We start from the raw sequence: 23,996 nt of genomic DNA on the forward strand, positions 1-23,996 counted from the left end.
AACTTAACTTGTATTTATACTGGCAACGCCAGTGAGAAAAAAACTTAGTGGGGGACATTTTGCTAAACAAATTCTGCTCCAAAGTTTAAAAGCTATGCACAAGATTAACTAAATCTAAACAGTGAACAGTGCTCCTGCTATCAAGAACTCCTTTTTTCACCTCAGTCAAGTAAGCAGAATGAGTACATATTTCAACCAAACCCAGAAATTTCTGATTCAGTGAGTGGCTACACGTTCCTTTCATACATTATCCAAATAATGTGCACATTCCCAGTGCTTTCCCAACTAATTCTACATAACCTAAAAAGGAAGTGGAAAAAAAGCCATTCGCCTTCCCTTGTTCTTTTACCTACATCCTAAGACTTTCTGAAATTACAATTGCCATGATTCATCTTTACAAGCTTCCACCCACATAAAAATGCCCGGATTAATAATACATTAACAAGAGGCTATTTCTTTCACCTATGTCTGTTTTCCCTTTTATAGAATGGTAGAATTTTGTGAATTATTCTTTTTATGTAAATGCTACGAATAGCAAATGGACTACATACTCTGCTTTGAAAGCAGGGATTATGCTTGCTTTCCTTTGTTCTACATACATGAAAACATCTACTATGAACAAGAAAGATATTCAAGAGATACATTTTGTCTTGTGAAAGTCTGGTAATAACAGACAGCCACAACTGACATTTATACGGCACTTCATAGATTACAAGGCACTTTCACATGTATTCCTCCTAACCATCTGAGGATAAAGGCTTTATCAACATCCCCATTTTATTTACAAGGAAACTAAGGCTCAAGGCCGGGCGCGGTGGCTCAAGCCTGTAATCCCAGCACTTTGGGAGGCCGAGACGGGTGGATCACGAGGTCAGGAGATCGAGACTATCCTGGCTAACACAGTGAAACCCCGTCTCTACTAAAAAAAAATACAAAAAACTAGCCGGGCGAGGTGGCGGGCGCCTGTAGTCCCAGCTACTGGGGAGGCTGAGGCAGGAGAATGGCGTGAACCCGGGAGGCGGAGCTTGCAGTGAGCTGAGATCCGGCCACTGCACTCCAGCCTGGGCGACAGAGCGAGACTCCGTCTCAAAAAAAAAAAAAAAAAAAAAAAAAAAAAAGAAATAAAACGGCTTGAGCAAGACTACCCAACAAATAAAACAAATGAACTGGAAATCAAATCCACCTCTTCTGGCCCCAGATATTTCTGCTTAGAGTATCCGGGAAAAAAAAGGGGAGGGGGTATTATGAAATACTAGTTAAAATAAGATAAATGTGCATTAAGTTCTTTAAAATCAAGGATAAAAGTAATTTTTAGTAAAGATGGCACATTGAGAAAGTGGTTTCCAGGTCCCCCAAAACGCAAATAAAAATGAGACCTAGTTTACTTTGCCTCATTATCTCCCAAAAATAGACTTCTAGCAATCACAGTCAGCCTATATTTACACCCGAAAAAAATAGCAATAAAAAGTTCCTTAATTGTATACACGTAAGGGGTTCAAGTGCAGCTTTGTTATATGGATATACTGTCTAGTAGTGAAGTCTGGGCTTTTACCGTTATCACCACCTGAATAATGTACACTGTACCCATTAAGCACCTTCTCATCTCTCGCCCTCTTCCCATCACCCCATCCTTCCGATTCTTTCAGTGTTTCCTAAGTAACCTATGGGACACCCTAGGTGGTGACTACAGTGAGAAATTTCAAGGGAAATCTCTCTTTGGGACCTACCACTTGCCCTCATCTCTCTCTCTAACCCTCTTTTCAACATCCACAAGTTTCCCTCCACTTGGGTGGAGAAGACACTGTTAAATTTTAGACTCGTGTCTCTAAGATATATTAATGACACTTTGAAACAATAAACATATTTTGTAAAACTCTTATGCTGCCCTACAAAAGAAATGTCTCCCTAATCAGTTAGAGTTTCTTCTCTTTATTAAAAGTTCTAATAAAATTATCTAAGTAAAAGAGAAATGGGATTCAGAGAAACTGAATAGAGCTTATCCTAATGACAAATCCTCTACATTCTCAGCCTCAGCAATGTTTATACAGAGATCAACAAAATGACATCAGTATCACTACCACCAACACCATTAGCAAAACCAACCCCCTCCTCCACCCCCATCAGCAGGGCAGGTAGGGAGCTTAGAGATGCTTGGCTATAGACAGCAGACACTCTCTTATGCTCACTCAAATACCCCAATTATGAGCCCCATAAAAGCAAACATAGCTCTGAGTTGCTGATCACTGATAACTAAAATTTCTCACTTTCGGGCTCAAGGCTGAAAACAAAAGAACACTTAAGCAATGTGTGAGCAATTCGTTTACTAGAGAACAAAGGGTAACACAAACTTTTGATCCTTCTCCATTTTCTAGTGTTCTAAAATTTTCGTGTCATTGAAATTAACAAAATCTACAGTATGACAGTGGGAGGGTAGTGGCATCTAATTTTGGCTGAAGTTAAGCAAATAATCTAAATAGGTGTTCCATCTTCATTTATTTTGTCACTAGCCAAAGTAATCAACGGCAGGGCTACTTTTCTAATTAAGTCTCTAAATGCCCTGTTCTTTCCAATATGCCATGATACTCCACCTGTCTGGGAGATAGATGATCCTTCTAAACAGAGATCCATAATACAATTAAATCAGATTCACTGTCTTGTAGTTACTATCCTTAGTACAATAATCCCACTACTAAATTGTCCACAAAGTCCACACAGAATTTCTGTAATTCCTTTCTGAAAGACGAAGATTTTCATTCTACACCTTATACAGATGACTAAAAACCAAGCAATATTTACCAATATTTCATCTGTTTAGAGATTCTTATGGTTATTGGTTTTGGTTTGTTTTTGGTTGCTTGATTGTTGTGAGAAGGAAACACAGAGAATGGGAGAGCCCTGCAAATAGGCAAGAAGCTTAGTCACCATTACTACACAGATGGTGGTGAGGGAGTCACTGTGTTCCATCTGCCCAAAGCACCCATCCACCTCTCTACCATCTAGAAAATTCACCATCAACCTACAAGACCCCATTCGAATGTCACCTATGTAGCTGACTCACAAACATGCAGCAGACTCGTCTATTATTTTCTTTCAGTACTTTCATAGCACGTAGTTTACAGGATAGTACTGTAGCACTAATTATACTATTAAAAAATTTTACTCATGTTTCCCCAGCATACATTCTAGATCCTGAAAAGCAAGAAAAATATTATGGATCATTTTATCTCCAACATTTAGCCCAGGGCCCAGGATAATGATTTTCAAATAAATGTTTGTGAAAAAGATAGATCCTTAGAACAATGATGGCTAGTGCACAGGACATAACATGAAATGTTGGATTTTTCCACCCACATCCATCCAGCATATTGACTCACCCACATCCTCCAGCTTATCTGAAACAAGGCTATGGAGCTACATGTCTATCAACACGACCTCAAACAACAGTAAATTCCTTCACCTGGAATTTCAGATTTATTATAATGAAAGGATATGTTGCCTAATAGAATCCTAGAATACCTAGAAAAGTGATATACTCAGGCACGTGGTCAATTCTTGGTTTCTTTGGGCCACAATTAAACAGATCACTCAACTTACAAAGAAATGATGGCTCTGAGATTTGTAGTAATATTCCCAAGATCACATAGTTAAATGAGTGGCACTGTTAAGATTAGAGCTCAGAATCAAGAAAAATGTGTGTACACATATGGATATATTTGTTCAGCTAAACAATGCAATGGGGTGCTTAGGATATATGTGGCATTTAAAGCAGAGAAAGTAGCATGTGCCAAGGTGCTAGCAGGAATTTGCACCATCTGGAGCTAGTCTCCTGAATTACTGGTTTCAGAAAACTGCCCCACGTCCTTAGAACTCCCCTGTAGTTGCAAACTGCCAAATCATCCCAAGAATTAAAAAGTGTTAATAAATTAAGTATAAAGTGAATAGAAAAAAAAAAAAACAACTCGAGGTTGATATCCAAAAAAGAAGAAGAAGAAAGGAGAAAATCCTTCAGAAATTCTAGTAACAGAAAGACATTTTCGGGGTTAACTATCCTACAATAAACATTACAGCTAGAAAGCTGCCTTTTTCACAAAAAGTTTTACAAACACCAGAATAGTATAACTCAGGATCCTCTGCAAATTTCTTCCAAATATCTGACCTGCTAAAGTCACCTTCTTGGTTACAGTACCAAACTGTCAAGAGTATCAAGAATCTGTAATCCCAAGGAAACATTTCCAATAATAATGGTCCTAAATGGCAGACTAGGCTTCCTAGTTTCCTCAAATACTTCTAAATTTCAGTCACTGTTCATAAAAAGATGCCAATTATCACTTCATTAAAATTATAGATACATTATCAGAAAGGGTTTTAATAGTTGTCAAATTCAGTCTTATCTTGTCCAAGCAATCATCTGGACTCCTTTTAAATGTTTCAGCCACTGGAAACCCCCTTTACTTTAAAACACAGCCCATTTTTCTGATAACCAGAAGTAAAACTGTCTTCGAAAGGACAAAATCTGCCAACCTCTGGTGATTAGGTTCCTAGTTCCAGCCTCAAAGCACTCACATTCTCCAGAGTATATGTAGGTGTTTTGTAGAAACAACTGATATTCTGACGTCTGTTGGATAACTATCCATGTAGCATATCATATGGGTTAATGCACAGGTTAAGTCCCAAATGTACTCTCCATGTTATAGGCTGAGTCTAGGGCTGATCTTATGCCTCCCTATAGTATACCCTGACTATAGCTGAAATACTTGACTATTCAATTTAAATTTAGAAGGTACTAGAAAGGATAATTAAAATTCTAACATTAACAATATACTATGGGATTACAATGTAGCTTATCTTCCTTTTTAAACACTTCTGTTTTTTCCAATTCGTCTTCCATGAAGGAGAACCTGATAATCCTCTTCAAACTATTTCATAATAAAGACAGATACATGTTTTTATTCTAATATAAGCATCTAAACAGTAAATATAAGAAATATTTACGAGGAAGAAAATCAGCAGTAGTAGCAATTTTATTGATTCATTTCATAATGCTCCTTTGAACGTTAACAAAAGTAAAGCCCACATGTGGTCCCAAATTTGTCAACAATATTCCTGAGCAGCAATGTAAGGAGAGAAATAGGAAAAGTTGTTCAGTTTTCATTATCAGAATGGAGAAATTATACCAGCTCTTCACTGCAAAGAAATGTTTTATTAGTATCAACTGTACAAGTAAATTCAGTTATCATGTAGCAACTTAAAATAGGGAGCACTAAATTATATAATAGCATCATCGATAGTTTTACAAGAGGGGTAGTAAGTATAAGTTTTAACTGTGTGCCAACAACACATGCACACTTCAATAAACACACTGCAAAGAATCATTTTGAAAAGTAAAACTACTGAGTGAATCCCAACATTTCATTCTCACGCAATTTATCAAAGTATGTTCCTGAGTTACATTTTTTCTAATCCCCTAAATTCAAAGTTAAATGAAAACCCCAGTAACCCAAACCACTTGTTTGGCAAATAGATATGTTATAGCTAACCGCAGATATACCAGATTGCAGGCAAGTGGGTTTTGAAAATGCTGAGATGATATAAGTCCTCACATCAGAAGTACCACTTTAGTATCACAGACCATCTACATCATTATCAGCGACCACAGAGTAAATGGGTAACTTACTGGGAAAGAGAAAATGGCTGAGTCAGAATTTCCATCTGACAGGACAAATGATCTGGAGTGAGAGGAACAGTGAAAAAGCAGGGGAAAGGTAGCAAGGTAGAAATAGAGCAGTCTTTACTTATATTGGTTAAACTGTCGAACACACATAAAACTTTCCATATAAGGTTTATCTGATTCGGCTACCATAAATGATGTTTAAAATGCCCACAAACACGGACAACCTCACAAGATTCCTGTGTTAAAGGAATCAACTGTATGGACTGGTGCTTTGAATCCAAAACCTTTTTTTTTTTTTTTTTGGTGGGAGTAACAAAACAGAAGCTACCCAGAAAAGTTAAGACTCAGACCTTGTCTATTCTTAGAAGATGCTGACGCAGGTATTAACAGAAAGCACTCAAGTTAAGCTTCCTTTCTTCTCAAGAAACATCCCATAACCTCAAAATGAGCTCAATCAGGAGGTCATTTATTCTGAGTGCCCAACAAATTGATTCCTGGGCTCTGTCTTTCTATTCCCACCACGCAGTCACTAAGGTTCTCTTCAAAACCCCAAATGATGTGCATTCCTCACAGTCTAATGCTCAATGGAACATCTGTTAGAAATGGCATCCTGGTCGGGCATGGTGGCTCATGCCTGCAATCCCAGCACTTTGGGACTCCGAGGCGGGCAGATTGCCTGAGCTCCCAAGTTCAAGACCAGCCTGGACAACAGGTGAAACCTCGTCTTCACTAAAATACAAAAAATTAGCCAGGCATGGCAGCATGCACCTGTAGTCCCAGCTACTCAGGAGGCTGAGGCAGGAGAATTGCTTGAACCCGGGAGTCGGAGGTTGTAGTGAGACGAGATCGTGCCACTGCAATCCAGCCTGGGTGACAGAGCGAGACTCTGTCTCCAAAAACAAACAAACAGAAATGACATCCTTAAACTGAACCAAAATCAATATGTTCTACCAATCCAACATCATTCTATCCTTTAGTGTCACAAACAATTGTTTCACACTATATATGGTAGCCACTAATCATATGTAACTGTTACATTAATATAAATTTAATTTTTAAAGTTCAGCTCTCCTCAGTTTCACTAATCATATTCCTAGTGCTAAATAGCCATACGGGGCTGGTGGCTACTACTCTGGACAGTGCAGAATACAGAACGTTTCCATCATCACAGTTGTTCTGTTAGATAGCACTGCTCTAGACTATAATCACAACGTGACAGTACGACAGAACTAATTTAGACAACTGGACCACTCAGTGAACCTGAATTAGAGACTTCACAGCATTTAAAACCATTTTAACCTTCTGTATGTGCATGCGTGCACAAGCATGTGAGCTTGCAAACACAATGATGTTATAATTTGCTTTGCCATTTCAGACAACCAAGGGTCTTGAGTTTATTACTGGTCTTGTGTCAGCCACTGATTTATCTTCAAAGTGCTTGTATATTTACATTTTTCCTATGCTGCTTCTTCCTCAGGCCTAATGTAATAGTTTTGCTAACCTCAGTAGAGTGAAAGGTTAAGAGCTGTCCTACATTTATCTAGCAACCATCGTGCAGATACAGTCACAGATACAAAGTGAACCAATTCCTGATTAGAAAGTAAAGCGAACCAGGTATTCAACACAGTTAGAGGAGTTCAATTCTTGAAATACAACTGGTACTGAATAAACCCACCAAATCTCTAATACTTTACCGAACACTTACTGAAGTACCCTGGATTCCAATGAACAAATGTGAACATTTATGAATTTCGACTGGCCCTTAAAGTTAAACAAGTCACAACTGAAGAAACATTCTCCTAGATTTCTTGTCTCCCGTACCTTCTTTAAAAAACAACTGCATTTTACATGGTTGCTTTGCTTTAGAACAATACAGGAATATATGAACTTAGCAACTAAATAATTACTCTTAAAATCATAAAGATGAGTAAAAAGGAAGCACTTCTGCTATTTTTAAATTGTTCAGTTTACTTTTTAAATGGGTTTATAAAATTTCATAATTAAACATAAAGAGATGACTTAAAATTATACTTAGAGAAAGATGAAACTGTTATACAGTAGCTTCTGCAGTACACTGCACAGAACACTGGCTCTTTGAGATACTCAGTGAATATTTATTGCACAAGGAAGCAGCATGGTGTAACCAAGAGAACTCCTACTTTGATTCCAATCCTAGCTCTGTCACTTACCAACTAAATAATCTTAAACAAACTAACATCACTTATGTTTATGCCCCTATAATATGAGAGAAATAATAACCATCCTAAGTACAGTCATCCCTGGGTATACATGAGAGGGACTGGTTCCAGAACCACAAAGATACCAAAATTGGTGCGCACTCACGTCCTGCAGTTGGCCCTGCGGAACTCAGGTATATGAAAAGTACTTCAGTATATACAGGCCTTGCACCCCGCAAATACTGTATTTCTGATCTACACTTGATTGAAAAAAAATCCGTGTATAAAAGGACCCACACAGTTCAAACCCATATTGTTCAAAGGTCAACTGTACTTGAGCAATGCAGGAAATTTTAAAGCTACTTATCAATTATTCTCATGGAGGCAGTCAGATATTCTATGAAAAAAAACAGGCCACTGATAGCCATGAGGCATCCTCAAAAGGGTAAATACCATTATATAAGCAGTAGTAGACAATGTTTTCCAAAGCAATTTTTCACAAAGCATATCCAGATAGTAAGAATTCATTTTTTTTTCCCCATGTATTCCTGAAGAAACTCCAACCTTCTGTTGCTTCACTATTTGAATGGCACTTTTCCTGGCACTTACACAAGCCCTCAAATGGTTTGGCAGCCAGTACTCTGTTTGCCTTAGCCTAGAAAGAAAAGCCACCCATCTCCCTAAACCTCTGTAGGATAAACCCGGTCACGCCCATTAAAACCCAAAGATCACTTCCAGCCCAACTTAAGTACAAGTTTACACCAGGGGAAGAAAACCCATTCTGGCTTATTGGCTTCATATGACAAAAGAGCTTCCTTAAGGACCAGCTACTGCGAGTTCTATTTATCCTTTGAGTCACATATTTCCATTTTCCAATTCTCTTTTGCAACTAGATACTTTGGCTAGCACATTCTTATTAGAATTAGTAAATTCATTTCAACTTTAAACAAATGAGAGCAATATTCAAAATTCCCCAACAACTTTACTTTAGATAGAATCACGGGATAAACAGGCATGGTAAAATAATTTCTTAAAATCTTGCTCCCATAAAGCAAACCACAATGCTCACAATGCCATTGTGATAACCATCTGTCAGAACTCTACACACATTTCTAGAAATCTTGGATTATGAAAATCATAAGGTAGGAACAGAAAACAAACGTGTACGTCTTGAAATTTCTGCAATTCCACTGTTAGGGCACCACATGCTCAGTAACTGGCCACGTTCACTGACTAGAAATGTGTTTGTCTAAAAGATACCTTGAGACCATGGGTACATTCCCAGAATCAAATCAGTTTTATACAATCTAAAGGGACACTTCCACCGAAGATCAGGAGCTATGTCTTCCTAATTTTAATAAAAGTAAGTTTATGTTAAAATAATATTTCTTCCCCTGGAAATACAGTCTATACAGAATAAGGTGACCTCACAGTAGACTTGAGGAAGCCAGCCAGTGTTTCAAAGTACATCCAGAAAATCCCCACACAGGTAACAGGGCGTTACACATAGATTTTAAGAAGTGATTCTGTCAACGACTTTGGCTCTCCAAGTAGTTTCACAAGAGTGGGGTAATTTTTTTTAAGAAATAAATTTATATTCCCCTTATGGGTACTTAAGTTACACGTGAACTCTTGATAGTTCTCTATTCCCAACAAAGGCTGAAAACAAGCTAGCACTCTGAGAATAGAAAAGCAAAACCTTTTGCTGCCAGTCATACTGAGAGACTCCAGTGAGGAGGATGCTAAGACTTCAATAATATACAAATAAACAGAATATACAGAGCAACAACCTGGATCTGTTTTGAATTTTGCTAAGTGTTTAAGAAGTACTTACGAGTATTTTGAGTCCGGATCAGGACTCAAATACTGCTTACTTACAGGCTAAAAGACCTTGGACAAGTATTTAATTTCTTTGAACCTCAGGTTCCTCATCTGTAAAATAAGGATCAATGTTGTGAGGACTAAATTAGATAAGGTTTGTGAAGGGCCAAAGAAAGCATCTGCTACTCACTAAGCAGCAGCTCAATAAATAGAGCCTATTATTGGCCTCATCAAAGTTAATAAATCCTTGTAATTAGTTATTTTCTATTAGGTATTAGTTCTAGTGAGGTCCCACTAAGTCACTGATTAACACAGATCTAGTCACTTGTTTAGTACAAAATCTGTGCTGGAATATGCAGTGAGTACTTGCTCTTAGGAATCTGCAGAAATGATCCCAGTGCAGGCTAAGGTGGGAGGATCACTTGAGGCCAGGAGTTCAAGATCAGCCTGGGCAACATAGTGAGACCCTAACTCTACAAAACAAACAAAAAGAAATTAATTATCCAGGAATGGTGGTATGGGCCTGAAGTCCTAGCTACTCAGAAGGCTGAGGCAGAAGGATCACTTGAGCCCAGGAGCTTCAGGCTACAGTGAGCTATGACTGCACCACTGTACACCACCCTGGACAACAGAGTGAAACCCTGTCTCTGGAAGAAAAAGAAATAGAATCTGAAGCAATGTTTCCTGGCAAGGAATAACAATATAATCAATAGCTTACTGCACGTCTAAAGCTCTTTCTAACCTCATATGTCCACCTGAGGGAGAACATGTTTCCTATACACATTGTCCACCTGAGTTACGCGGAAATCAGAATGTCTAAAATGTTTAATAAGCTCCGCCACTCCAAACTTTTTCAGCTGAATGTCCAAGATTAGAAAGTTGAATTCTATGTGAAAATTATATAATTATAGTTTACTGAAATAGAAGAATCATCAAATTATCACCATCAAGAAGGGTACGAAGGAAAACTGTTGAGTAGAAGTGTAGCCGGCCAAAATCTAACCAGCATATTAACATGCAGATTAAAACTTTTTGGCATAGCTAAATCTAAATGTAGTTTCCTAATTCTGTATTTTGAGTTGCTGTAGTAAAAGCTTTCTGCTACATCTCCATGACACTTTAGCATCTTAAATGTAATATAGATTTACTTGCCCAATTTACAGAAATATAAGGACTTTATCATAGTATATAAGGCAAAAGTAAATTATAGTATAAAGAGCCCTCTTAATTCCAGATACCTGTCAGAGTTTTAGTCTTGGCTCTGTCAGTAGCTTATCAAGTGAATGAACTTTGACAAGTCACTTTCCAAATCAGAGCCTCATGTCCTGACCTGTGAGGAGACAGATTAAATTACCTCTTAAGAATCTATCCAACTTAAAAATAAGGTAGAATGAAATGTAGTTGATTTGGTGTTAGTGATAGACATTTGTCTCTTGGATACAAGTATTACACATCATGTAAAAATGTAATAATTAAAGCCTATTCATCTAGGGTAATTGCCATGCTAACTTTCACCTACACCAAATACTGCTTTCTTCATTGTTGTTGATTTCACTATTTCTAGCATCCAAGATAACAAATACCTGCTTCTATCCATCTGTATAGTATATTTAACCATAAATTTTAATCTTTTGTTCAATCTGGCGCCTTTTAAAAAGATGAGCTTTTCCTGTTTCAACTAACAGTTTTCACAGGGTCTTCACTATCAGAGTAAAAGGAGACCATGTCATCAGTCACTAACTGTCCAATGAATATAAATGTGGACTGTGACATTTACTAAAAGGTTTTCCTGGGGCCAGATGATCAGAGTACAGCCTGGGAAAGTCAACACTTTCCATATTCAGAAGGCTTCTTGAAGATCAGCAAATTTTTTATGTTCATCTGGAACGTGTTCCAAATGCCCTAGATTTCTCTACGATTGCTACTGAAATTGGCTTCAGTACAACCTACAGTTTGCTTGGTTAACACGTAATAACCTCTGCAGAGGACATGAAAGAAAATCAGGGGCAGCCTGTATCTGTGAACAGGAAGACGAGCTGTCCAAATCCTTTTCTGCTATAAAGGAATCACTTGCCTCACTTGTTTCATATGGAGTCAAAATTATTTAGATGGTTCAGAAAATTTTGTATCATAACTCCCTTGAAGCATACATTTGTTTTTCATAGCACTGCATATTTTTAACCAGTGTTAACTTCTAATACACCATATGAACCTGAAAGAGACCATTCTAAAATAAGTACAAATTGAACATATCATCCCCAAAGCAAAAAGGCTTCAGCTCATTCTTTTGCTCATGCTCTCTCCCCTTTTCAATATAAACCAAGACAAGTTTGCAATCTGTACATTCATTGTTTCCAACCCAAAACTTTCAGATTCTTCACAATTGTCTCCCCTTATATCAAGAATTTTAAAAACACACGCTATGTTCGACTTGTTTAAACTGTGGAAGAGTCTTCCCCCCTTTATCTAAAAATGAATCTAAAAGAGAAAATAGCACACATAAAAATTCTGATGGAGCCCAATACTATCTAAGAAACTAACTGAATACTCTAGTAAGAGCAACAAAATGACAATATCACTTTACTAGAACGTGTACAAAGATTACTAGGGTCTTACAGAACTAAAATTAATCCTTAAACAAGGAAGACTGTTGCCTCCAAAGGAGACTACTCTGACTTCAGGAGTTGTCCATCGCAACACCAATCAACTTCCTACAGAAATTTGAGAGCTGGACCAACTCACACAACAAAAAACAAAAGACTTGCTCCTTGTCCTGGCCTCCTATGCCAGGGAATTCATGCAAATGATCATAGCTCTTACTCTCATGTCATTAATTCGGTTACCTCGAATAGCGTGCTTACTGAGAACAAATTATCGGATATTTCCTAAGTTTTCTGGAATAGCTCCTATGTGTGAGGACCTTTAAGAAACACCGAGATCAGTCAGCGATCAGCTTCCTCTTGAGAGAAATAGCAGCCTGATACACAGCATGAAGACATGTTGCTTAAGGAAGTAAATACTTAAGGGAGGGCTGGAGAGATACACAGGAAAGAAGCAGGAGACTTTACAGAGAAACGGCATTTGAGCGAGGCCAGGGGTTGGAGGTAGGACAGAAGTAGGATATATGTGGACACTGAAGAAGGAAATTCTAGATAGACAGTTAATAGGGCTCACAGGATCAATGGTGTGGAAGATAGCAAAGTGGAATTATTTACAGGTCAACTTGAACAGCAACATCAAAAGAAAATGTATACTCCTGCATTTTACAAAATGTTTCCATATCCAGTTCTTCAGTTAATTCCCAAAGCACATTAAATACTATCTCCAGTGAACAGATAACGAAACTGGAGCTCAGAGACACTGTCTTCTCCGAGTTCTTACAGCTAATAAGTAGGAAAGAAGAGATGTGAAACCAGGTCTTACAAATCCATGTTCAAAGTACTTCCCTTTACAAACAAGTTACTCAGTTGAACTTGAATTTTATACTCTAAGATAGATTTCAATATGCATAAATTATTTAATGTATTGGTAAACTAAAGAAAATACTGCAAAATAATTCTGGGAGGAGCTCAATTACTGAAAAGATGCATAACAGAAATGCAGAGTAAAAAGGTGGCCTGTTACACTTCTATTTAAAACGTAAGTGAATGCCAAGTAGGAGGAATCAGAAATGTGTCCATTTCTTACCTTCCTTCAATTGCACACATAGGTTCAACATCTGTTCCCCACATTTTTGGGGAATACATAGAGGAACCTATAAATTGGGAACCAAAAAAAAAGCTATCCAAATAGAATTCTGATAAACTCTGTGACTACTAAATACGAATAAATAAAATCCCGATGATTTCAACTACATTCTATAGGGCAGATTATATGTTTCATTTAGTAATCAATTATGAAATAGAAAATAAATTAAGAACCTCAAGACAGTCTATGGGAGACAGGTACCCTTTGGGTTTTAAGAGCCAATTAAAACTTTATATTTGCATAGTCAGAAAGTTCTGTAACAGTGACTTTGCTCAGTCATCATATCCAACTTCCTGTGGTATTTCAGCAAAGTCCCCTTCACTTGGGTGGTCACCAAAATACACCTATTCTGTTGAAATTATTAGACTCATCCCTCTTTACTCACAAAGTATCTAGGTTTGGCTTGTAAATTATTTGGTGACCCTGCCTTTAAGTCCCAATAGTCATTCTACTTTGGGGAGTTTGGGTGCCACGGAAACCAAATTCCTGGAATTCAGGGGTTAGCACAGTAAAACTCCCTAACCATTGTCTCCACTTACAGTCTGTCCCCTTTAACATACACACATAGGCAAAATGATCTTTCAAAGATTCGCTCTATGGAGCTTCAATGGGGAAACTATAAAAAGAAGGAACGATTTGTGGATACACCAAAGACCAATGTGAAATAATGAGGTCTGACCAGAGAATGCTGGGAAAAGAACAGAAGCAAACATGTCAACTTAGAATCCAGCAATCACTGACAGAATTGAAAGTATTTTCTAGGAAAAGCCAGAAAGCGATCTATAAATGTAGTCATTGAGCATGAATAGCCCTTTCCCAAACAGCTACTGGTCCAGATATTAAGGCAAACTCAAGATGTACAGATGGGAAGAACGTGGAACATTAAGTAAGCCTCTATCTTTCTCTTTCTTTTATGTCAGGAATTCCATCTAGACAAAAAGAGTCTTTCACAGTATTTGTCAACTCTTATATGCTATATTTACACAGACCTTCATAACATAAAAAGAAAAATCTAATATTTTCAAAGTATTTGGTGGGAAGATGCTACTCAAAAATTAGTGAATATAATACTTAAAGTCAATCATGGACTTCTCCATAGTCAATAAACAAAACAGAATTTGTTGCTGATGGGGAAGCAGTGAAGAGGGAAAGATATCCTTATAAGCCATTCACAGTTTTACTGTATGCAGTTAAAACTCCTGAAGTTAATGGAAAATGACTAAGCCTTTATGACTCATTGGAAAAACAAAAGCCAAAAAAGTCCAGGGGAGACTCCCCTGGTATTTGGTCACCGAGGAGCTGTATCAGGACTGGAAATGCTCATCAGGCAAGACGAAAAATCTGGTGATATATCAGCCTAGGTACCTCTGATACAAGTCTCTAAAAAGATGAAATGATACTTCATTCACACAAATATCTGTAATAAGTTTTATATAGGGCCAATAATGTAAGCTAAAAAAATAAAATAAAATAAGCAAACATTTTAAGGTGGTTGAATCTGTTGAATACTCATGAACTTCTGAAAGCCCCACACACCCTTACTCAGAGCTGGCATACGGCATAATCTTATTTTACATAAGATTTCTACCTACATTTGATTTTGAAAGTCCCTAGAAATTTACCGGGAGTGTAATTTTTTTCTTCTTAGAAAAAGAGGCTGGATGCAGTGGCTCATGCTTGTAATCCCAGCACTTCGGGAGGCCGAGATGGGTGGATCATGAGGTCAGGGGTTTGAGACCAGCCTGGCCAACACAGTGAAACCCTGTCTCTACTAAAAATACAAAACTTAGCTGGGCGTAGTGGCAGGCGCCTGTAATCCCAGCTACTTGGTAGGCTGAGGCAGGAGAATCGCTAGAACCTGGGAGGCGGAGGTTGCTGTGAGCAGAGATCACGCCACTGCCCTTCAGCCTGGGCGACAGAGCTAGACACCATCTCAAAAAAAAAGAGAGAGAAAGAAAAATGATTTAAGTCTGTACTTTTTGAAGTCACTTCAAAAATTAAATAGGCTGTCATAAGCGTTCAATCAACAATAATTCCCAAGGGCATCATTATATTAAAGCAAAGTTATGATAAACAGTGTTTATACCGATAAATGAACTGTCCAAAAAAGGTTAAATAAGAAAGTTTTTTGAAAGTTTCATTGAAAATGGCTCCAAAACAAATCTTTTTTTTTTTTTCCTGTCTAGTACCAGGTCGCAAAAAATTTAAGCTTTGCCAATCAGGTGGTCTCTGCTACAACTACTCATCTCTGCCTCTATAGTATGTAAGTAGACTGACTTACAGACACTGAAATTTGAATTTCATATAATTTTCACATCACAAAACATTTTTTTGAATCATTAAAAAATATAAAAGCCATCCTGAACTACCTTGCTATATAAAACAAGTGGCAGCAGTTTGTAGGTCCCTGCAACAAATTCCAACTACGAGAGAGGATTACTGCTCATTCTTTATCAGATAAATGAGCTGTCACTGCAAAAAATTAGGAGAAGATCCCTGTATTGAGGTGGCCACAGTATATTCATTCTGTATTTTCCAAATACCAGTGCATAAGTCTGAGTACATAGTCTGTGTATAAAAACTACAGATTCCTGAAACCATCTCTAAGAGATTTAGCTAATATCAACTAGGGCTAGGAAGGTGTTTACATCCCCCGTATCATTCTGATATTGAATTAAGGTTTTTAAAACCACGGACATGGGCAAACTGTATATCTAATAAGAACTGTATCCAGAATATGTAAAGAACATCCAAATTCAATAATAAGAAAACAGTCTATTTTAAAATGAGCTAAAATTTGAAACAAACACTTCAACAAATAATATAAGAAAGCAAATCAGCACAACAAAAAAGGTACAACATCATGAGTCATTAGGGAAATACAAATTAAAGCCACAATAAGATATAACACACCTGTTAAAATGGTTAAAATTTAAAAAATTAAGTGGGCCCTGAAAATATCAAATGCCAGCAAGGATGCAGAACAACTGGAGCTCACATAGCTTGCTGGTGGGAATGCAAAATGGTACAGCCATTTTGAAAAACAGTTTGACAATTTTAACATGCACTCGCCATATAACCCGGAAAGTCCATTCAAGGGAAACAAAAACTTATGTTCAAATACACACGCACACAGATACAAAAAAAAATTTGTACACAAATGTTGAGAGTGACTTTACTGACACCCACCAAAACTGAAAACAACTCAAATGTTCTTCAATGAGTGAATGGATAAACAGTATGTTTGCGGAGACTCAAAAAACTACTTACTATATGATCTTATTTATATAACATTTTTGACAAGGCAAACAAGGGCAGAAAACACATCAGTGGCCGGTGGGGGCATGAAACAGGGGTTGAGAAGTTTCGGGGTTAGGAGCTGTTCTGTATCTTGATTGTTGTGGTGGTTCCAAGACTACACATTTGTCAAAACTCAGAACTACACACTAAAAAAGAAGGAATTTTTACTGTATGTAAATGATTCACTGAACTTGACTAAAACGACAAAGAAAAAGCAAAGAACCACTGATAAATAAACAAGACTGGTAATACACTGGTTCTGGTTTATTAGAAAGTCTTCACTGTTTTGTTTTTTTTTCCTTTTTCTCAATGTAGGCTAACAACTATTATACGCATACACACTTAATGTATGTGTGTATGCTTTTTTAACGAAATAACAAAAGGAAATAATGATTGTTTTCTGCTTAACAGTCCTTTTAAAAGTAACATCTGAGAACACTTGTGCTGGTTTTTAAATTCAAACACCTGGAACATTCTAGAAACAAACATCTAAGTAATCCCCAAAGTCTTTCTAAATATAAAAACTAATTATCCTTCGTGGGTCTTATCTAAGATCTAGGTTATCCTGGTTTTACATTTTTGAAGCACAGGACCCCTTTAAATGAGTCACATTGGATACAGTTAAAAACATTAATCCAATGGCACTTCCAGTGGCTATCTCTGAAAGAGCAAATATAGTTGTTTTAATGTTTGTTTTCTCCTCTATGGGTCAAAGCGATTCGTTTCTAAATATGCTTCTGTACTTGGAGAACCGGGATTTCAAGCAGCATTTGCTTAGGTTTGGTGGTCTCCATAACTGTTTTCTTTATGAATGGTAGAGTATCACATGCTTTTTGTCACTGAGGAAAAATTCACTTATCTCAACAAAAACTGTTATGTCCCTAACAAGGGCTGAGGAAAGACCATGGCCAACGACTTTATTTCTCCAATACGTTTAATTTTAGAGTTTCTACCCTTTAAATATTAGCCTCTTTAGAATGAACATACCAGAGAAGACATGCATTTTTGCAAGATTTTTCAGGTAGAAAAAACAGTGAGGCAAAAGTGTGACTTCCTATAGTTCACTCAGTAATTCATTTGCTGAATCAAAAATAAAAGCTGTAAAAAATTTTAATTAAACCTGTGTTAACTCAGCATCCATATGATACATTACCCTTAAAATAACTATCCTCAGAAAAAGTCTTATTATTTTCACTCTACTATCTTAAACATATGGCATATCACATAAATGAAACACATCAGAAATGAATCTTATGCATCTACAGAGTAATTTAAAAGAAAGAAGGGGAAGAGAGGGAAGGAGGAAAAGGAAAAGAGAAGGTAGGTAAAAAGAAAAGGAGGGAAGAATAAGCTGTGTAAGTAACTAGTCACAGTTCTAAACTTTTCTAATTCTAGGCCCCAACGTGCCAATTCCTATCTACTCATCCTCGGTGGTCTAATACAGCTCACTTGCCCGCCCTGACCCTCAGATTTTCATCTGGAAAACAAGGAAGTTGGCCTAGAACAGTGTTTTTTAAGGCTTTCTACTCTGAAATCTCTTTTTAAAGTACCAATTAACTATGGTTTCCCACGTGTGAGCTGTCTGTTAAGTACCTGTTAGTTTAAAAATATATGTATTTTACAAATTAACCGTTACATCCATTTGAAAATTCCCTTGGTCATTCAAAAATATTGCAAGTCTACATATGGCAATGAACTATTTTCTTCCCTTTTGTGAAAGCCATTTTTGGTGCACATATGAATTCAGAAAGTTCTCTCAACAACTCCATGCATTCCATACCCCAGCAAAGATCATGTTCATGTGCCACGGAAAATGTTTTTTATTGTGGAAATACCCTCAACACAACGCGCGGCACACAGCAGATATGCAAATCATGTAAGATTCCTTCCTGCTCCCAAACTGAGCGATACTGCTTTGCACTTAGAACAAAAAATTAAACCTCTTACTCAAGTAAAAATCAAAAACAAAAACCAGCATTTAGAAAATTTTACTAAAATTCTATTCTTAATGATTATCTCCAAAGTCAGAAGAGAAAGCAACAAATTACTTTCCTTAATTTTTCTATGTAATACATATCTATGCTGAATGAATTCTACTTATAAGACATACCCATAAAAAATTAGAAAAAATATCCAAGTTTTTATAAATTTCATGCTGGTATAAATGATAAGTGATACACATGGTTTAAAAGGTATTATCTCTGCCTTTTAAAAGCTTATACTCTGAAAAAGAATACAAAATAATTATGCCAGAGATAAGATTCCTAAACCAACAGAGAATAATAATGTATTCATCAATTCACTCATTCATTTATTCACACATGCAAATATTTACTGAATAGTTGCTGACTACATAAAAGACCTTCATCCAAATGAGGGTAAAGCAAGATAACTAAGACACAAAACTCCTAGCTCAAAGAAACCCAGCCAGGGTCTCATTAAAAAGCAACAACCAAAACAAAAACTGTTACGGAATTTTGAAAAACAGGGAAAGTGAGTTTGCCCTGTAGCCAGATATACGTACATCTCATGGACACTGCCATCTGTTTAGATGCCTAGTGTGCATGTAATAAGCTTTAAATTTCTTAGACTACTGGGTTAACTGACTGTACCAGACATAATCTTATGTCTTTCCCCCTTGAAGTTCTGGATGTATGCCATTAACTTAATTTACCATATTTTGCCACTGGAGTGTGCTGAACCTAAAATAAATGAGTGCTTTTTAGGTATGTCTCCTTTTACAGACATTTCTAAAAATGTATTAAATTGTACCTTTCGCTAAAGAAAAAGGATTTGCTCCCAGAATAGCTAGCTACCTGTACTTCAAGAAGTAAGTCGCTCCTAGGTAAACTGATTTCAGATGTTAAGCAGACACATGCACACCAATACACACAGTATTCACCAACTTTGAGCCAGCAGAACTTTCCACCTAAAGAATATAAGAATAGAACATAAAAAACGAGATTGAGAGAACTGCTGTAAGGAAAGAAAAATAAAGATTAACACTTGGAGAAAATAGGAGAGGCTGAAAGCATGCACTGCATGGCTAAAAGTGGTAAAGCTCTAATGCTTAAGAAATTGGAAAGAAGTTGATGAAATGCCAAAATGTCTAGAAAGGCTTCGATCAACACCTTGGTTAGAGAGGACTAAATGGCAAAATTATGGCAAGTGGACAATTCATTTACCCATACAGGAACTTGGAGAGCAAAAGTAAAGTAGGGAGTCTTGATTACTGGTTCAGAAAAGAAAAATTCAAAGAAGCAACCAAAAGTGACCCCCTCAAAAAATGTAAGTTTGTCAAGTGATTAAAAGTGTTCATTTTTAGAAAAATATATTTTCAACTCTGAACTCTAAACTAAGAAACTTTCAGAATATTATTGAAACATGACTGTTCCTTTCCCTAACATTCGCAAATTGCATTTTGCATTTCAGTTATAGATCTACTGAAGTTTAAAATGGCTGGAAATTATTTCAAATCTAGAACCTCAAATGTTTCAGAAGAAATAGAGTATTATTCCTGAATATTGGCAACAGTGTTTTCCATTACAAAAAGTATATAGATGTTCCAAACATACTTTTAACTAGAAAAAAAAGGATGTGCTGACACTTAGTTGACTTGATTCTTTTCACCTACATATGAACTCATCCATTTCCCTTCGTCTCCCAGTTTAAGAGATTTAACAAGGTATAAATACTACCATAGATGTGCGTGTGTATTTTCAAAAAGTCTGTCCAAATGATGAGTATTTTTGACTTCCTTAAAAACTAAGTAAGCAAGCATTAGATTTCAACCTAGGAAAGATTTTTAAATATCCCCTTACCCTAATGTCAGCTGCTACCCACGACCTCTATTGAAATGTTCACAACAAAAGGTCACAGGGTGCTCCATCCCCTCCTAAACAGCAATGGAAAGGGGCACACATTCACTACACTATTTTAATCGTAATCTCTATTGAAATATACCCCACGATACCAACTTGAATATAAATTGTAATTGTATATAAATCTACCAAAAGTTTAAATTAAGGAGTAAACAGATACAGGAACTTTTTTGAATGGGCTTCAAATATCTACATCAGAATATTAAACTAATTACTACTACTAACACTTCTCAAATACAGTTGGAGTTTCAGTATTACCACAGTCTCAATGTTTGCGCATGTTTTACCCTATCAGGGGCACCAGCTTCATTCTCTTTAATTAGGATAAAGACACTGTTAGGGAGTAACTGGGCCATAATTAAGAGTCATATTAAGGGAGGGTACACTTTATTTGACTTGAACACTTCTCAGATCAAAAACTTCACCACCATTAATAGGACATTCCTAGGATAATACATCATTTCCTTTGATGATGTTGGAACCAGAAAAGTCAGATATTTACAAAGACAGTGATCTCATCAATTCCTGACCATCTTCAAAAGTAAGAAATATTTAATTCTAACTTAATGAAAGAGCCACACTAAATTTCCTTACCAATTTACCAGATTACATAAAAGAGATCGCCAAACACCGTATTACGCAAAATGAAAGCTAATTTAAATGTATTAGACTCTAGAGTGTGGAAATGGGAAAATCTTGCATTTTTAGATGGAAGGTATTTGTGGAACTCCTTGAGAAACAATACGTTAAAATAAATCATTCGTGTCTTGGTAAGAAATCAGAAGACCTAAGAGTAATACAAATGTATATAAACAGTTTTATGTTTTTTCCAGGTCACTCAAATTAATAGGGGATTGGATAAAATCATAGCACTATGAGATTAATACTATTCATACCAGGTTTTGTTTGAACTCCAATTTTCATTCTACTCATCATGCACTACACACTGCACAAGGATCACTCTTTCTCTAGAGACAAACCCAACACAAACGCACACAAAAAAACCCCTTATATCCAAAAGCAAAGGATAACCAGACAATCTCTAAGATAAGAACTCTCAAAGTATTGATCTGCCTTTCCTATCACTCAGGCTCCTCAGTCTTGACAGCAGAGTGAAAACTGTTTTCCACAGGTGAAAGCCCTAACTCTTCATCAAAGCCACACCCGGGACAGAAAGGTAGAAAAGTGTTAACGCTAAAATCTCACGCCTAAGCTTTAACATCCTTCTGGAACAACAAGACCGAACTAGGCCCATTAGAAATTCTACATCAAATCAGTGACCACTAGTCACTAGTCTCCTAGTGCTTGAAACTCTGGGAAAGCCATCAAGCAGTCCCTAATTTTCTTGAGATTTCTGGGCTGGCCTGAGCACACACAAGACCAACTGAGTCAAATTAAGCTGGCAATAAAACAAGCAGTTCCAAGAAAGCAAACATTATTTTCAATTCCACATCTCCACGTCACCTCAGGCTACAGTATTCAGTCGAAACAAATGGCATTCCCAACAAAAGCCGACTTTGCAAGCCCTTGGAACGTAGGGGTCTGCAGTAGCACTCTGGAACGTCTATGCTTCCTAGGATCAAAGAATAAACAAAGATAACTCAAGGCACAAGGCGATCCAGCACCTGAGATCTCAGTTAAAAAAAAAAAAAAAAAAAAAAAAAAAAAAAAAAGCTAGGTCCTGAGGCAGCTGGTGGAAAAACAGAGAAGGGAAGTCAAAAGGCTACTTGCTGTCAGCTGAAACCAGGTCAGTACCGATCAATCTCAACCTTCCCGGACATTGGAATAAAAAGCAATGGCAAAATCATCAGTCCCCTGCTCCCCCGTGTTTTTGTTTTGTTTGTAAGAAAATGCTTATAGTGGCTTCCCGACCGCGCAGAACACAGCCAAGACTAAACTTTTAAACCTTGAGGAAGGTGGGAAAGTCAGTGAGCCAGCCAGACGCTGGCCTAGGAAAAGTAGGGAGAGAAGGAGGGAAAGAGTCATGTTTCAAAACAAAGGCTCCACACGGAACCGAACGTCAACCCCTCCCCACTTCCCAGCCTTCAAGCCAGCCAGGCTGGGCCTCGATTTTTAAGAAGCGTGGTAAGTCAGATTTACCCAGGTCTTCAGCGTTCACCGAGGCTTTGCCATGCACGAGAACACGGGCACAGCCACTTGCTGGGGGTGGTGCTAGTCCCCCTCAACCACCCCCTGGAGGAAAAAACAGGCTCGGAACGTCGGTGACTTGCCCAAGGTCCCACACTAGAACCTGAATTCAATTCCCTTCACGTCCAGGCAAGGCCAACGCAGGACGGGCGCCGGGCGAGGGCCGCGGGAGCCGCAATGGCAACGCCCCTGACCTGAGAGAACCTCGGGCTGCGAGAAGGGAGGGTCCCGCGCGCCCTCCCTCCGCGGCCCTTACCTTCCTTGACTCCAGGTAGCTTGGACTGGTCGATGCTGACTTCAGCCATATTGGGCCGGGGTCCCGGTTGCCCCTTTAACGCGGGCTTCCAGGCCACCGCCGGCGCCGAGCGGGGCCCCGGAGCGCAGCAGCAGCGCCGGACGCGGCGCAAAGTCCGGCCGGCAGGGCTCGCAGGCCGGAGAAGGGAGCGGGTCGGGCGGGCAGGGGCTGGTGACCAAAGCAGCGGGAGACGGTCCCCGACGCACCAGGCTGGCGGCCCAGCTGCCCCGCCGCCACCACGCTGCCCCGCCGCGACCACCTGCTCCGCGTCCCCGGCCCCAATCGGTGCCAAATACCCGGAGCCCGGAAATGGGCCGGGGCCGTCCAGTACGGAGGGAGAGAGGAGACAGAAAGGCGGGCGGGCGGGCCGGGTGGGGGAGGGGGAGCTGCAGGTCTGTAACCGCAATTGCGAGTGGCTGGCGAGCGAAGATCAGCGCCCGCTGCCGCCTCTCTGTTGTCTCCTTTGTGCTCAGTGACGCGCCTGAGGCTGGGGCCCCGCTGTGCTCCCGCCCCCGGGCCCTGCCCCCCTCCCACGGGAGGGTCGCGTCTTTAGGTGGGGGCTTTGTATCCTAAAGACCTCAACAAAAAGGCCACACGGGTCACCCAAAACACAATCGTTCCCGGGAGCGGGGGAGTCAGCGTTCTGTGGTCTGGATCTGGGACTGAGATTAACACAGGATGTTTACTGCATGCCTGCCTCTGTCTCACACTCTCTTGGCGCCCGAAATTAGAAGAGAGATGATAGATGGCCATAAAAACCCCGAATACAACGTACAGAATAAAGAGCAGCTGATAAAATTCCGGGCCAGTGTGGAGTAGAGTGTGTACACAATCAGCTGGGAGAACTGAGTCATTCATTCATCAAAATCGCATGAATGTGTCTACCAAGTGTGATGTTAGGTACTGCGGGTGGTAACGAGGCGTCAGACTTATCTCTGTTACAGCGCTGCACACAC

At 38.5% G+C, this 23,996-nt stretch overlaps 1 protein-coding gene across 2 annotated transcripts in view; it reads right to left on the reverse strand.

Annotated features, from left to right (window-relative positions):
• The window catches only part of CCDC50 (coiled-coil domain containing 50), a 69,802-nt gene extending 46,478 nt beyond the window's left edge, over positions 1 to 23,324 (reverse strand). For both annotated transcript variants that reach the window (XM_015444923.3, XM_005545401.4), the window contains exon 1: positions 23,002 to 23,324. In XM_015444923.3, the coding sequence (XP_015300409.1) occupies positions 23,002 to 23,050 (49 nt within the window). In that variant the 5' untranslated portion in view covers positions 23,051 to 23,324. The remainder of the gene's footprint in view (positions 1 to 23,001) is intronic.
• Positions 23,325 to 23,996: the final 672 nt, after the last annotated feature.

This window comes from Macaca fascicularis, chromosome 2, assembly GCF_037993035.2.
Source record: "Macaca fascicularis isolate 582-1 chromosome 2, T2T-MFA8v1.1".
Lineage (NCBI taxonomy): Eukaryota > Metazoa > Chordata > Mammalia > Primates > Cercopithecidae > Macaca > Macaca fascicularis.